Source organism: Corvus brachyrhynchos, unplaced genomic scaffold (genome assembly GCF_000691975.1).
Source record: "Corvus brachyrhynchos isolate BGI_N302 unplaced genomic scaffold, ASM69197v1 scaffold65, whole genome shotgun sequence".
Taxonomy (NCBI): Eukaryota; Metazoa; Chordata; class Aves; order Passeriformes; family Corvidae; genus Corvus; species Corvus brachyrhynchos.
In genome coordinates, this window is record NW_008238365.1 from 323,250 (window position 1) to 338,825 (window position 15,576).

The 15,576-nt window shown below is 48.4% G+C and overlaps 1 protein-coding gene across 1 annotated transcript in view; it reads left to right on the forward strand.

The window, feature by feature from the left end:
- The first annotated feature begins 731 nt into the window (after positions 1 to 731).
- Positions 732 to 15,576, forward strand: part of WASF2 (WAS protein family member 2) — a 20,247-nt gene continuing 5,402 nt past the window's right edge. The window contains exons 1-8 of the mRNA XM_008635135.2: positions 732 to 866; positions 5,336 to 5,489; positions 9,322 to 9,456; positions 9,963 to 10,116; positions 11,181 to 11,298; positions 12,067 to 12,197; positions 13,565 to 13,720; positions 15,537 to 15,576. Coding sequence (XP_008633357.1) covers positions 5,360 to 5,489; positions 9,322 to 9,456; positions 9,963 to 10,116; positions 11,181 to 11,298; positions 12,067 to 12,197; positions 13,565 to 13,720; positions 15,537 to 15,576 — 864 coding nt within the window. The 5' untranslated portion in view covers positions 732 to 866; positions 5,336 to 5,359. The remainder of the gene's footprint in view (positions 867 to 5,335; positions 5,490 to 9,321; positions 9,457 to 9,962; positions 10,117 to 11,180; positions 11,299 to 12,066; positions 12,198 to 13,564; positions 13,721 to 15,536) is intronic.

A 15,576-nucleotide genomic window follows, 5' to 3' on the forward strand; every position in this document is an offset into this window, starting at 1 on the left:
GGTTGGTAACCCTGACGTACTTGGAAATCAAGCCTAAATTCCCTTCCCTTCCCCAAAAAAAGCGCTCTGCCCTTCTTAGGTGCTTTGTGCTACACCAGACACTGTGACAGATGATCTCACTGCTGGGGTCCAGATTTATTTGCAGATGGTCCCTGATCTAAGAGGTTGTGTGTCACATTGAGCAGGGAATTACCCAGGTGACTCCCAGTAACGCTATGCTAACTGGTCAAATACCAGTCAGGAGAACCTTGCCAGATCTCTCCCTCCAACTCACCTGTTATTTACAGCTCTTTGTGTGCGTTGCATCCGCAGGGCTCGCCTTGGAGTCCTGCCTGCCTTCTCTGCACCACCACGGTGACTGTGCTATCTGCCTGCTCTACAAAAAAAATCCCAAAAAACAGGTCTGGTTCCTCTCTTGCTGTGCAGTGCTGTTTTCTGCTCTGCTCCAAACCGCTTGTTAAGGAGTATTTGCTCCGAGTTGCTGTTTTCAGTCGACAGAACTCGCCTTGGAAAGCAAATACTCAATCCTAAAGCATCCCTGTATTGCTTCTCAATAGTTGTAATCAAAGTCTGTCTCCTTTATTGTTCCTAACAATTGTTCAATTTTACTGTGCCAGCCCTATTTATTAAAAATAGTCAATAAGACGCAGCTTTGTGCAGGGGGTTTATGGACTGGCAGTTCTTGTTTGAAACAAACCAATTGCACTTGATTCTAATCCAGAACTGGGATTCCTGAGTGATCTGCTGCAGCAGAGCTCATGGGGAGAGCGGTCGATGGCTTGGTGAGAAGAAATCTTGGAGCAGCACGCTTATCTTGGATTTACCTCGGCTTTGCTTAAAGTGCTGGATTCGGAAAGGCAAGAATTGCAAGTCACACGTTTTTCCCCCTTTTTGAGCCTGTGTTGGGCCACGCTTGTTCCCCAGTGCCCAAGAGTATTTACAGAACTAATTGCCAAAGTCAGAATCCTCTTAAAAACTGGTGAGCAGGACATTCAAGGTGAGAGCTTATTGTGGCAGGAGCAGGGTGTTGGATCAGCAGCCATGGGAAGAAGCTCTACGCATGGATCCTGCTTTCTTGGAAAAACATGAGGTGTCCAAGACCACGATCTGCGAAGTGAGAAAGGATGAGAGTTGTTGGGAAGGATGATGGGGAGCAAAAACCTGGTGAATCCTGGAAACAAGGTGCCAGTTGTGGCTGGAAGATCAGTAGGAGTGTAGGAGCAGTGAGTTCAGCTTCCAGGGCTTTTTTGTGCTCAGCAAACTTTTTTCTGGGCTGGAGCAGGCCAGGGCTCGGCAGCGCCTGCGTAAGCATTTTGGGAGAGGGAAATTATGAGGAATCCTGGCAATGCCCAGCTGGAGGTGGGGCAGCAAGGGGAAAGGAGCTGCAGGGTGAAGCTGGGCTTTTCAGATGGTTTGGCTTTTAGTCACTGCCGTCACAACAAGGCTTGGAGCTTTCTGTGATTCAAGTCATGACTTGGAGGCTTCAGAGAAAGTGCTTGGGAGCAGGTAGGAAGGGTCTGGTTCAAGTGGGAGAGGAAAATCATTTGTTTCCTTGTTTTTACGAAGGCGTGAAGCACAGTGGTTGGGAGGATGAGCCTTTTGAATGTGGATTGATGCAGCAGGGTTTGTGGATTTTCCTTATGGCTCTCCCAGCCAGCAGAGATCACTGAACTTCTTTCCTTGCACTGTGTTTCAATTTGATGCCTTTCTTTGTTTTCCATATTCATTAGAAATCTGTTGCAGAGTTTTCTGTTTCTAGAGGCAGTTTCCTTTTACTTCTAACATACTTGATCTCCTCTCCTGTTACACAGGAATCAGGGCAGGTCCTCTGTGCCCATGTCATTCTTGCAGCTTCTTTAAAAACAGTGTTTGCACCCCAAAACTCTACTTCTGAAACAAATCTAATCTCCAGCATTCATAAGCAAATGGAAACGCTTATCTTTGCCCCAAAGATAAGGATTTTCGGCCTTGCAATTCATTTAAGTTGCATCTGAATGGTAGGATTTAGTTATAATATATGGTCTGCAGTCATTGTGTGACAGTGACTAATGCCTGATGACCAGGCTGGCCAGCCGGGGTGGAATTCTGCTGTGCTGTCATGCCCTGAGCACAGAAAGTGAAGCGGTTCTGGATGGCCCGTGCTTGGCACTGTGCTGTCATTCGGCTCCTTAATGACTCTCTTAAAGAATAACAGCACGAGCCTCCCAGAAAGCTTTTTCAGCTCTGTCCCTTCTTTCATTTACTGTGTCCCCTCCCTGCCCCCAGCTCATGCCTTGCGCTGCCTCCAGTGTTTTGCTTCCTCTTCCTCCTTCACCCTTTGCTCTCATACCTTGTCCTTTCTCCACACCTGGTTTTCTGCCCTACCTGACTCCTGCTTTTGAAATACACCACTTATTTTCCAATCCACACAATTAATCTTTGTCCCACCTACTCACGAGGCAAGAAGGTTTTACAGGAGCCCATTAGCTGTTATCTCTATCCCTACCCTCCAAACACTCCAGGAAGAAGCAAGGTCTAACAGTGTTCTTGTGGGGCCATCACCTGCTCTTTTTGCAGGTCCTAGATTTCCTTCATAAAATCTTGAAGCTCCTCGTCCTTCTGCTCGGAAGAGAGGAATTTTTGCTTTAAAATGCCTCTTACCCAAAAGCTGCTGGGAGACCAGGGTGGTTGTCCACAGCCTGTCCTGCCCTGATCATCTCTGATGCTCCACAGGGTTAATTTAATCTCTTAGTTTGCTGGATCCTGGCTGGGTTTAGGGGCAGCAGAGCTGTCCCCGTGGCCTTGGGAAGCGCTGCTGTGGAGGTCATGAGGGCAAAACTCGTGTCTGCAGTGTAGTGTGGCTGGGAGGGCGGGGGTGGCTGATGAGCTGGGCTATAAAGGGAGTCTTTTTCTTAGCCTTTTTCTCTGCTGTCTTGCACCAGTGCAAATTTGTGCTGTACATGTGCTCTACCTTAGTTTTTCTTTTAAAAAATGCAGTTCTCACCACTACTCTTTGCTTTTACTTTCAAAACATGCTTTGAAGGCAGACACTTTTGGGGTGACTGTATACAGGCACGTATCCAGAGCCTTTTTTGTTGGTATTTGAGCTACTACTCCCGTTTTCTGTCCTGTTTTCCCCATCCTTGCAGAGATCAGTGCTACCTGCATTTATCCAACCACGCTACCAATCATCTTGGGGGGTTTTTTTGTCTCCTTTTATACAGTACACTCACATCTCATCCCCCACTTCCAGGCTTATTTTTCCTCTTGCTGTTTTCCTTCTGTCTGTCCTCCACCTTGGAAGGTTTCCAGCCAGGCTGTCCACTCCAGCTCTGCAGATCCCACCGCATGTGCTCCCTGGCCGAGCCCTGGGGAAGCACAGGGGAGAAGCTGGATGCAGGCAGCCTGCAAATGCTGCCTTGTTTATGAGAGCTGCTTGTTGGTGCAGACTGCAGTCTGGGGGGAGCTGGGAAAGTTTGTCTGGCATGAAGCACTAAAGCTGACAAAAGATTGTAGGGCTTGGGCTGGAATCGATAAAACACGGGGTGTTGGGAAGGGAAGGTCAGAGCCCTTCCTTAGTTCACCCTGTTCTTTAAATATCCCCGCAGTTCCTGGTGGCTGCAGTGGACACGGGGAAAAACAACACGTACTCGATCCTTGGAGGGTCTTGCTTTTATTTATTTGGACGCAGATCTCACTCGCCTGTTCCATAAGGTCCTCGGTTTTGGGGACCCTTTCCGTGCAGCCTGGTCTCGTGGCAGGGGGGTGGAACAGGATGAGCTTTAAGGTCCCTTCCAACCCAAACCATCCTGGCATTCTGAGATGCTGTGAAATCCCTCGTGTCGAGGCGTTGCAAAATGGTAGCAACCTACATCTGCTTGTCTGGGAGATATCCCAGCGCCCGGTGCTGCGGCTCTTGAACTCCTCTGCCTTAATGGGTCAAATTTAGCAATTCAAAATCTGGCTTGTGAGGTAATTAGGAGGGATAATGCCCACTTCTTCCTCTTAACACCCTGATAGAAAAGCATCCAGGAAGGACTCCTGGACCTCAAAGATAAGCTGCCAGCTGCCACAGAGACTATCAAAGGGTGGCTCAAAGTCAAGAGCAAACAGCTGATTTTTTATGGTTCTTGGGTTTTTGCTGGTGGTGACAGGAAGCCATGTTCCCCAAGCTGTTCGCTTCCTGTTTTATTTTTACACCCAGCCCGAGCAGATCCACATGCCTATCACATGGGAGCTGCCTGCTTCTCTTGGGTTGTTCCTCAGCTGACCTAGAAAAGTGATTCTTTCCCCTTATAAATTAATCAAGAACTTGGGATGTATTTGCTTTCACTTAGTCCTAAAGATTTCAGGCATGTATGATGCTCCTTGTAGTGAGCTGGTCACCCAGGTTTCCTTCTCCCTCCTGGAGCTGGACAATCTGGGAGGGAGCTGTTTGATGCTTCAGCGTTTGGGCCTGTTAGTAAAGAGATTTTTTGTTAGTTCAAGGCACTGACCTGCACATAAAAGCATTTTCTGTCCAAAGCATAACTTCCGGACACTTAGGTTTTCTTCAGGCTTTATATTTTATTAGTTCTTTAAAGAACTGGAAGTTTGTCCTGCCTGTTGTACAATCAGTCCTGAGTTGTTTCTGAGCACACTCCAGTCCTGCATCCTGATTAGAGTTCCCTCAACCTTAAACTGCTCTAGCATGAAAACAATGGTCCAGTGTAAACCTCATCCCCGGGGGATTTCCCAAGGGAAGAGGGGTGCAGCCTGCAGGATAAGGAACAGTCACCAGAAAGTTTCCTGGTCAGCTGCAAGCGCTTCCTGTTGTTCCAGGAGAGCCCCGCGTGCTGCGCCAGGAGGGAGGCACCACACGTGCTTTGGTGTGCTGGGAGAAGCTGTTTTGTTCTTTCTTTTTTTGTATAATAACATCTCCTGTCTTCATCTCCTCGGTTTAAGCAACTATTGATTGCAAGTTTGAAATGTTTCTGAAGAGGAGCTTGTAAGAGTCACGCCAGGCGCTGTGTGAGCGCGGGAGGCGGGAGCCCTATCCGGGCAGTGGATGGGTGGGAAGGGAACAACGGCTGCGGCGTTGCCAGCAGCGCTGGGAATGTGGGCGAAGATGCGGAGTTCTCCATCTCTGCCTCTGTACCTGGGCTGGTGGGGCTCTGCTGTCACTGCAAGCCAGAGAACAGGAGGATCTTTATTTCTGATGAACCAGTTTTCTCAGGGTGGGGAGGGGGGGAAAGAAGGCTTATAAATAAAGCCATTTGAGAGCAGGAAAAACGAACACCATGGCTCTGGTGTGCCTGGAATTTGCGGTTGAGTAATCCTTTCCTGTTTCTTTTTTGGGTTGTTTTTCATCTTTCAGAACAGTGCCTGAAGCAGGTCCACCATGCCGTTAGTAACGAGGAACATTGAGCCAAGGCACCTGTGCCGTCAGACGTTGCCTAGCGTTCCGAGCGAGCTGGAATGCGTGACCAACATCACCCTGGCAAATGTCATTCGACAGCTGGGCAGCCTGAGTGAGTACCATGGCGAGCCTGCGCGTTGCCCTCAGGAGTCGCTACTGCTCTTTATTTAGCTCCCTTTCTACTCTCGTGTTCCTATTTCTCCCCCATCTGCCTTCCCTGGGTAATGCTAAAATGTTTTCCTAAAGAAATCTGATGCTAATTTCATATCCCTGGTCCCACTGCCTTCCTATCTAAGAGAAAATGGGGAGGGGGGTGTGTGTATGTGTGTGTGTATGTGAGAGGCTGCAGTGAAACTGCAGATGGAAGGATGGAGCACAACTCAGGCTTGTAAAATGGGAGGCTCTCGGAGCAGGCAGGATCTTGTGTCAGAGAACGTGCCTGTAATTGCATGTGCTACTAAATGGAGCTTGACTCTGTTGAATCTACACCATATCAGTAGTCTTATTTTTAATGGAAGATAATTAAAGCCCCCACACAGAAGCTCCTGTTTGCCCCTGCTGCTGTTTGTTGCGTTGTGAGACCCAAAGACCCGTCTGAGCCAAATGGTGCCTCCAGAGCGTCGGTGGTTTGGGGCTGCTCACTCAAATGGCAGCATGAGCTGAAGCGATGCCTGGGTCAGCTAGCTCTCCAGTGGGCTGACCCATAGCCTTGGAAAAGCTGGAGGGAAAACACAGGCCTACATGCCACAGGAGATAGGAAGAGTTAATTGTGGTCTCTCCGGGATGACTCCATACTCTGTTGAAATGCTCTGGGTTCTGATTAACCACCTTTGTCCTTGAAGCGAGACTTTGATAATCAAATTAATCTATTGTTTAGCTTCACTGGGGTGTTTGCAAGCCCTTCTGCTTGCTCTGCAAAGCAAGCCCTTGTCTTCCGCCATGTGGCAGGCAAAGTTTGGGTGCAGCCTCTTTCCAGCAGTGCAAACCATGGCTGTCACTGAAATCTGGGCCCGTGTTTGCTGCCAGTCGGTGTCACATTCTGTTGGGTTGGAGAAATGTCACTGCACAGGCGAAACCAGGCTCTCTGCTCGCGTTCAACTGGCCCTTGTTGTTCATTTGTTAGGTCTGGTAGCCAAGATGGTTGTGGAGAGTGAGTGAAATCCATCTCGTGCATGTGAAATGGTGAGGAAGGAGGCAGCAAAGCTCTGCAAAGCCCCGCTGCAGGGAAAGCTCATCCCTGTTCGGAGACACGCTGTGGGTTAGTGTGACAGCCCTGGCCAGATCCCACAGGTTTAGACCTTCTTTGCACAGATATTCAAAGCTTCTCTGTTTCTGAAGCGCTGGGAGCCAAATTGCAGCCTGTTTTTTTCCTTGGGAAGGTACCCTGGGAGCTGGGATGTGGGGATGGGAAGATGTGAGCTGCTGGACCAGTCACAGGTACCTGGAGGGGAAACTGAGGAGAGGAGCCTCCTGCTGACACGTGGTGTGAGAGGAGAGCAAGGCAGATGGGAAGGAAATGCTGAGCACCATCCACTTCCCCAGGGTCAGCAGTATTTTAAATAAAGCAATGTTTAGGCTACGCTCGCACCCAAATGACCAAACTCCTGCCCCCCACTCTTTCCTCTCTCCTGCAAGAAACAAATTCACTCTCTTCTTGTACCTTGACTAGTACAGGAACGTAGAGCAGGTTCAGTAGGCTGTGACAGCCCTGTCAAGTGAATAATCAGCCATGCCTGGTGCACCACAGTCTCTTTACAAAGATGCAAACATAAATCTTGTCAAACTTTCATATTCCAGTGAGTTTACCCTTCGTTACTATCGCAGCTGGGAGCACTTTGTATAAGTCGACTGCACGGTTTTGTGTTACTTTATAGAATCCACAAGCTAAAGATGGAAGGACCTATTAAATCATGCCGTCTGTCTTCCTGACAGTGCATGACAAAGATAATTCTGATTGTAAGCTGAACTTTTGCAGTCAAAGTAACTAAACTAAAAAATTAATCTCTGTCTTACCCCATCTAAAAGTGTTCATGAAGCACAGGCAACATGTGAGATGCTGGGTGATAACTGCAGCTGCACTTACACAGGCAAGGGAACACCGACCATCCCTTCTTCTCCCTCCAGGGTCAAAACTAATACAGAAAGTGCTGTTAGATAGTGTTTGATACTTGAAATATACTTTGCATACCAAAGACTTAATTTTTCCCCTAGTCCCCTAGTGCTTGTTGCAGTTCCTGGTGAAATTCAGAAATGTTTTTCACTTCTTGTGAAAGTAGAAATGAAATTACAACTTTTCTTTTTTTGAGCTGTTGCTGGAAGGTTTTGCATTTTCCCACAGACAAATTTTTGCTCTCTTTGGTCAAATAGGAGATGTGTGCTGATGTTGAACATGGAGAGTGCTTCATGAAACATGGCCACAGCAAGAGCTACGTGGCCCTTAGGTTTCCAAACATAAAATCCTTCTCATGAGTTTGAGTTTGTTACTTGAGCATATGTGGAGTCTGCATTGTCTGGGAGGGTAGAAGGAAGAGGTCAGTTGAAGTTAACCTTCAGCATTTGCTTTCTACAAACACTTGGACCTGGCATTGCCACTAAAAGGGGTGGAGAAGGTTGAATTTTAACCTGGCTCGTTCACCGTGCTTGGCAGTGTAAGGAGATCTCCTGGGAGCAGGAACAAGGAGCTGATATGTCAGGTTAGATAGCTGGGAGTGTTTGTGCAGCTGGGCTTTGGGGATGCCCTCGCCCTGCCTTGTGCAAGGGGCGCTTTGTCTCTCTGATGGGACTCTGCAGACAGCCACGTTTTCCAAAATTGCTGTTGAAATTAGACTTCCAACTGGTTTTTCTTTCCTGAATGTCGGAGAGGATCTTTAGGAGTAACAGATTCCAGAACAAACTGTTGACCATATGATGATGCACTTCAAAACCAGACTGCTTATTGGGAGCAGCCTTGTACTCAGCAGCCGTGGCTGGAAATGTTTCCCATCAGTGGGAACACCATGGGCCCATGTCTGCGGTTGGTGCCAAGTCTGCTCTGCGCTGTCCTCAGCGTGGCTGGGGCTCCCTGACTTGGTTTGTGCCTGGGAGCAGAACAAAAAGACAGGACTCATTGAAAGTTCTTGGGTTTCTTCCAGGTTTCCCACCTCTGTCTACCTGTGGCCATCTCTTGTTGCACTGTAGGTTTTAAACTCCTAAGGACGGGGCATGATTTTGTTACTCCTGTAACTGGTGCAGCTCCTGATCCGAGCCCCAAGCGCTCTCGTGGCCCGAACCATGGATGGTGCTTGTCATAGCAGCCCACTGGGTAGTCCAGGCTGTTTGAGAGGGAATGTCCCTGACTGAGAAGTTCCCTTTTGGTTTTGATTTGGAATCAATGTGAATGCATCGATTTTTCAGACAGTGCCACCTGAAGGAACAGCAGGGTCAGTGCTGTCAGCTGCGGTTACAGCTCCAGCTTTGGGATCCAGGACTGGGTCTGCTCTCTACTTCCAGAGTGCTTTAAGCTTGTAAAGATGTGCCAGCTCCCCTGGAGGCAGGCCTGCTGGAGACTGGGAGCCTTTGAGATTCTCCAGAGCAATAAAAATCTAACTGTATTTCGTTGTCTAATAAACAGAACAGCAGAGAATCTTAAAGGACCTTCAGATCCATCCACATTCAGACCAGTGTAGTGTTGTCAGTCCTTTTTAGTTCGTTTTAGTTTAGTTTTAATTGACTTTAAAGTATGTCTCAATTGTTTCCTTATTGCTTGAAGATCCCTTGGAAATGTCAGGTTTTGGTGGAACAAAGCGTTTTCTTCCTGGATGTTAAACTCAACCCTGACAAACTTGAAAAGAAGAGTCGTTGGTTCTTTCTTTCTTTCTTTCTTCTTTCTTCAAGAAAACAAGCTCGGAGACTGAGTATGGTCTGATGTAGTTCATGAGGGTAATGTGGGCACTTTATTATTGCAGGTAAATCTGCAGAAGACATATTTAGGGAGTTGTTTACTCAAGCCAACACCTTTGCCTCTCGGGTGAGCATTCTTGTCGAGAGAGTTGACCGCTTGCAAGTCAAAGTCACTCAGCTGGATCCCAAAGAGGAGGAAGGTAATGGAGTGGAGCACAGGCCGACCATGGTGAAGGTTCTCGTTGAGTCAGCGTGGTTGGTTCAGCACCATAAACCCAGCGTGACACTGCCCTGGGTGGTGGAATGTGTTCTCTGGAGCGAAGAGGGACTGTTCCCTGCCTCCCAGTAGAGCACTTGTGGACAGCCTTTTTGGCCAGGTCCAGCTTTGCTCTTCAGGGATTCCCCATGTGGGATCTCACTCTCCAGCAGCTGGGTGGCAGTGGACGAGCTGCTTGAGCTTGGTCACAGGGGTTCCAACCCCATGGGCCGCTCGAGGGAGGGCTGTGTGGATGGAGCAGCAGATCTTGGCACAGCACGCTGGAGATTTGATGGGTTTCCCAAGGGATCTGTGGGAAAAGGAACCTGACCTTAAGAAGTGCAAAGCATGCCAAGAACTCCAACTGCAATCAGATGTTCACTGCTTGGGCTTCAGTGTTGTTGGCCTGGGTCAAGCTGTTCTTCACTTGCTCTCTCCTCTTCCTTACAGTCTCCCTGCAAGGTATTAACACCAGGAAGGCCTTCAAAAGCTCCACCACTCAGGACCAGAAGCTCTTTGACAGAGATTCTCTCCCTGTGCCTGTCCTCGAAACCTACGGGACCTGCAATACTCCTCCACCTCTCAACATCCTCTCACCTTACAGGTAGGGCTGCAACACCTTCTTGTTCCCTTGCAAAGAGGAACCTCTTCCTCCCAACCTGCTGGGAAGGTTCTTTCCCATCCTGTGCTGAACTGAAGTAGCTGTTTCCTCTGGGAAAGTTGAGTTGCTAAACTGAAATCCACCAGGAAATCTCCGTCCTTTGGATTATGTGAAACTTTGCTTTTGAGGTCATACAAATGAACATAGCTAGGAAATTATGTCTTTGGTTTTCTGCTGTCACTTCCGTGGCTGCCTTGGGGTTAGGTGTGGCTGGCACTGCAGAACCATGCTGGGTGTGCTGCAGATGAGGCATTTTTCTTGTGCTGCTCCGTAGCCCCATGGCTCCTTTCCAAAGAGCCGCAGCACGAGGTGCAGAGCATTCACCTGGAGGTGGCTCTCACCCAGGTGGGTGCAGCAGACTCCTGGTGATGCTTCCTGTGGCCTCCAGTGCCTGCTCTGAGACATCTGGTGGGATCTGCACTGGCTGTGTAACCAGTTCTGAGCAGTCCCGCTCTGATTCCATCTTGTAGGTAGTACAAGTAAAGGGGGTCAGAATCCAGAGACTTATCCCACATCCATAAATATCTTCTGAGCAGGTAAAAAGTAATTACAGATAGCTGGAGGCAGCTGTCTCCTGCCAGACGCGGCTGCACTGCAAAGTGGGAGGAGAGGGAGTGTGTGTGCGCTCACTCAGGAGCTTCAAGGACGCTGCTGGTCTGATTTAGGGTTCCTGAGCTGGAGGAGGAGGTTTTTTCACACCAAAATACTGCACAAACAAAAGGGAGTTGAAGTGAGAGACCTGCTCTCTCCTGGTGATTGTTCAGAGCAGTTGAGCTCTTCAGGTGCTGAGGAATGGAGGGTTTGTGTGAGGGCAAAAGGGATGGGAAGTGGGAGTGCCAGGATGACTGGGATGTTCTGAAATGGGGGGCAGAGGCAAGAACAGCCCTTCTGACCATCTCACTGCACCTTTAAACCATTGTCTGAGATTGTGCCTTGTGTTTCCTTCAACACAAAGAAATATGTGACTTGATCCTTGTCTGTGTGGTTTTTTCCCCTCCCTGTTCCAGGGATGATGGCAAAGAGGCGCTTAAATTCTACACAAATCCTTCATATTTCTTCGACCTTTGGAAGGAGAAAATGCTTCAGGACACCAAGGATATCATGAAGGAGAAGCGGAAACATAGGGTGAGGAAGGGAAGAACAGGAAGTGGGAAGTGTTAATAAATCTTGGACTCCAAATTTGCTATCCAAAATTCAGGTTTGCACTTTGGGACTCCTGAGGGATCAATTCAGTGAAGTTTTTATCTGGTTTACCTTCAACCTTGTTAATTAAAAAAAGAAAACAAAGATACCTCTAATTGGTTTTTCCAAATGCCACTGTCTTTGGGCCTTAATGTTAAATTATAGCGTAAGAGATGCAGTCTTAACATGCTTTATGTAGCTTTTGAGCAACTGGAGCACTAAGCATGAAAACAGATTGTGATTCTTCAATGAAAAATAACAAAAGAGAGATTTAGGGTGTGTTAGAATCCTGAGTGAGGCCATCTAAAGCCCAGTTCTCTGTGGGCAAGTGTCCATATTGTACCCCAGAACACTGAACACCATCAGGGGGAAGGTGAGATTTGGGTGTCTCGACACAGAGGCCAAAACCTGAATTGTTGTGGGAAACCAAGCTTTTACTCTGCCCTCAAGCTGCTCGTGCCAGAGGGTGATGATGGCATCGTGTCTCAGCTGCACTGAGGAGCCTGATGTTGTCTGGCATTTTTTTATGTTGTCTGTGCTCCAGCTTTTTTATATGGAAGATCTTTGGAGAGTGCAGCAATCAGGAAAGGAAACTAAAAATCCTCTTTGAGAATGTGTCTTCTTGTAACTGCTCCAGGTCTGTCCTGTCCCTCTCTATTCCCAGTGAATTTAAAGCAAAATAAAGCTTGTGTTTGATTCCTCCTCTCCTAGAAAGAGAAGAAGGAGAATCCGAACCGAGGAAATGTGAATCCACGGAAAATCAAAACCCGGAAAGAGGAGTGGGAAAAGCTGAAAATGGGACAAGAATTTGTCGAGTCAAAGGACAAGCATGGTCCTGCTGGGTAAGCAAGTCTGGGGCTGGGTGATTGGGATGCAGTTCACCCTGCGCTGCAGCTCCTCCGGATCCACGGATCGATACTGCCACTAATCAGATTCTCCAAAGTAAATCCGTCTGCTGATTTAAAATTTGCCAAATAAATCAGGGAGCTGCACGGTTGGAACAAGGTGGCAGGAACGGCTCTGGCTGCTCTCGCTGCCTGTGGGCACAGAGGTGTTGGGAGCTTTGGCTCTGCCCCACGGCGATGCCCTTCCCTCACACCCAGCCGAGGGTGGCATCTCGGTGCCATTGTGTGATGGCTTTGTTACATTTCACAAATGGCTCTTCACACCCTAAAGTTGAAGCGGGGGCTGTCCCCATCCAAGTATTTCAAGCTACAGATCTCTCTTTAGCACTTCTGGCTTGGGAATTCATTTAACTTTTGACACCAGCAAGGCTGGAAGCAGACCGAATTCCCCACAATCCTCTTTTTCCTTGCAGCTTCCTTTCATATAAGAAAAAAATCTCTCTTTAAATCACACTCTCCAGCTAAAAATAAAACTTGCTTTTAGTTTAATAGGAGAACAGGTTTGGTTTCTAGCAGGGGAATCGAGCAGCACAACAGCACCATTTTCTTGCTCCTCTCTTTTCTCGTGTGAGCGTGTTCTTGCATTTGGATTCACTTGGGGTCCAGGGCCCCCAAAAATGGAGTGGTTCCCCCACCCACAGTGAAATGAGTCCACTGAAAGTGTGAGAGTCTCTTTTCAGTACTATTCCAGCTTCGGATACTTGTTTTAATGGCATTGCGGTTTCCATTTCGATATTCTATTCTCAAGCTTATTTTTTGGCATCTTTGAGTATCTCCTGGTTTTGCCACTGATGATATTCAGTGTAACTGCAAGTTCTTTAAGTCCAAGTTGGTCAAAACACTCTTAAGTGTTTTCACAAAATCAAGTGTTAAGAAAAATGGATTTATTCAGGTGTTTGCTTGTTAATTAAAATACATACTCCTGCTGTTCCGGTGTGTGGCAGCAATAAACAGGGCAGCACCTGAGCAAATTTTAGCCAAAGAATTATGTAGAGCAAACACATACAGGTGTGTGTGGTTCTCCATATCAGAGTCTTTGAGAAGTAAAGGTTGTTTTTTTTAACGTTATAAAATTACGGACTGGTTTGCGTTGGGAAGGACCTTGAAGTCCATCCAGTCCCACCCCCTGCCACGGGCAGGGACACCTTCCACTACCCCAGGTTGCTCCAAGCCCCATCCAACCTGGCCTTGGACACTTGCACGGATGGGGCAGCCAACCTCTCTGGACAACTCTCTGGGGGAAAAATGAGCTTTAGGCATTGCCTTGAGCTCTTTAAACAAACTGCTCATCTTGCTTTTCCCAGGTACCCCTCCAACATGGTGTATCAGAACGGCAGCATCGGCTCCAGCGAAAGCATGGATGGGAACTGCTACCCGCCACCGCCACAGACTGACTCTATTGTGCCACCACCTCCCTCATTCCCAGATGACAGCCTGCCTCCACCCCCGGTGGAATTTAGGTAAGCCTACGGGATCCCTTCTGTCACCAAGGAGTAGTAGGTGGTGTAAAAGGATGACATGAGACAGGCTGAGATAGTTCAGCAGAACTTCCTAACGGGTGTTGTATGGGAACCAGAATGCTCCTGTCTGGAAGGGAAGTGCAACTGCAGGCAGGGACAGAGGCATAGGCAGCGCAGCTCTCCATGAATCCCAGCCACCGTCACCATTCCCAGGCAGAAGGGGAGAACTAGAGCAGATTTATTCCCCAGCGGTGTCCCAGTGAATGGTTTGGCTCCATTGCCGGGGTTTTCCAGTGCAGTTGTTCCATAGCATGAACTTGTGTTCCTTGTGTTCCATTTGGACAACACTCTCAGGCACATCTTGGAATTGTTGGGGGTGTCCTGTGCAGAGCCAGGGGCTGAACATGATGGTCCCTGTGAGTCCCTTCCAGCTCAGGCTATTCCATGACAGAGCTTTGCAAAGAACAGCTTCTTTAACCTCTTTTGCTCTGATCTGTGAGAAACACACGACGTGGGCACTGGAGATGGAGATGTATTTAAATTTCAAGGACTTGAGCACAGCAGCTGCCTCCTTCCCAGAGACTTGGGTGCAAGTTCAGGTCATTTGCTTCGGATTGAATGAAATGGTGACTCCCAGGCACCTCCAGAGATGAGAGTTATGGTCCAGCAGTGGCTCAAGACGCAAAGGGCAAAACAAGAGTAGACTTTTTCTATTTTTTAAAGACATTAAAACAGAGTCAAGAGGAACAAGAGAAAGTCTGTCTGATACACAGGGCTGCTTGGCTTGTCTCCATCTTATCCAAAGGCAGCAATGCTGCAGCAAAGGCTCTTCTGATGTGTCAGAGAGACCCAGCACTGCACTCTGCAGCCTGTGCCTCTCGGGCAGAGCAGACACGAGCTCTAAGATGAAGCTCTCACTGCCTTGTGCAGTTGCTTAGATCTCTGCCCAGCCCCACAGATCTCCTCTCTCTGGTTTTGTTTTGATGGTTGTTCTTAAGGAACCCTGGGAGGTAGATTTGATCTCCAGGAGTCTGTTTTGGATCAGCACTGTTAAAAATGGTGATGTTTTTGTGGCAAATGTACCTTATACTTCTGTCTTGCCATGGAAGGAGGTGTCAGTTTGGCGCTTCCCTTACACAGGATGTCACGCTGTCACATGGGCAGTGGGGGCCTTGGGATGAACAGAGTCTCCACAATGGGAGATGCAGTCCCTCATGCATTGGTGTTTTCCATAAACCATGTTGGGTTTCCGTGTCCTCTCCTTCACTCCCCACGGCGAGCTCTGAGACATGGCTGCTGCACTGCAGCTCCGAGCCGTGGAATCCAGGGAGGAGATCCATTCCTAGCAGGTGTTCAGAGCATATGCTTTCCTGGCACCCCCGCCCTCCTCGTGGGGTTTATCCCTGCAGGCATCCCTGATCCCTGCCTGGCGTGTCACAAGCCTGACCTCAGCGAGGAGGGGTGATGGCAGGAGCTCTGGAGCCAGGAGGCTGCTCTGAGCTTGGACATGCCTGCCGGGCCTCTGACAGAGGTGAGGTGGCTCATGTTCTTGTCAGCCTGGGAGATGGGATGGAGGACAGCATCCCTGCTATCCCTAGAAGCTTTCCTTTGTTCTGGAGGTGTAGGCCAAAAGAAACAGTGCAAGGGAACTAAAACCAAGGAGTCAGGTCTCATGGAAACATCAGTTAGAAGCTGGAACTTGGATTTTTTTTGTCTGGACTGCAGCAAACACACATGATTTGCATTAACATTGAGACTCTACAGTCTGATCTGGCCTCAAGACTAATTCCCTGTCTCTCTCCTTCTGTTGCCACAGCTATCCTGTAGACAACCAAAGAGGTTCAGGTTCTGGAGGG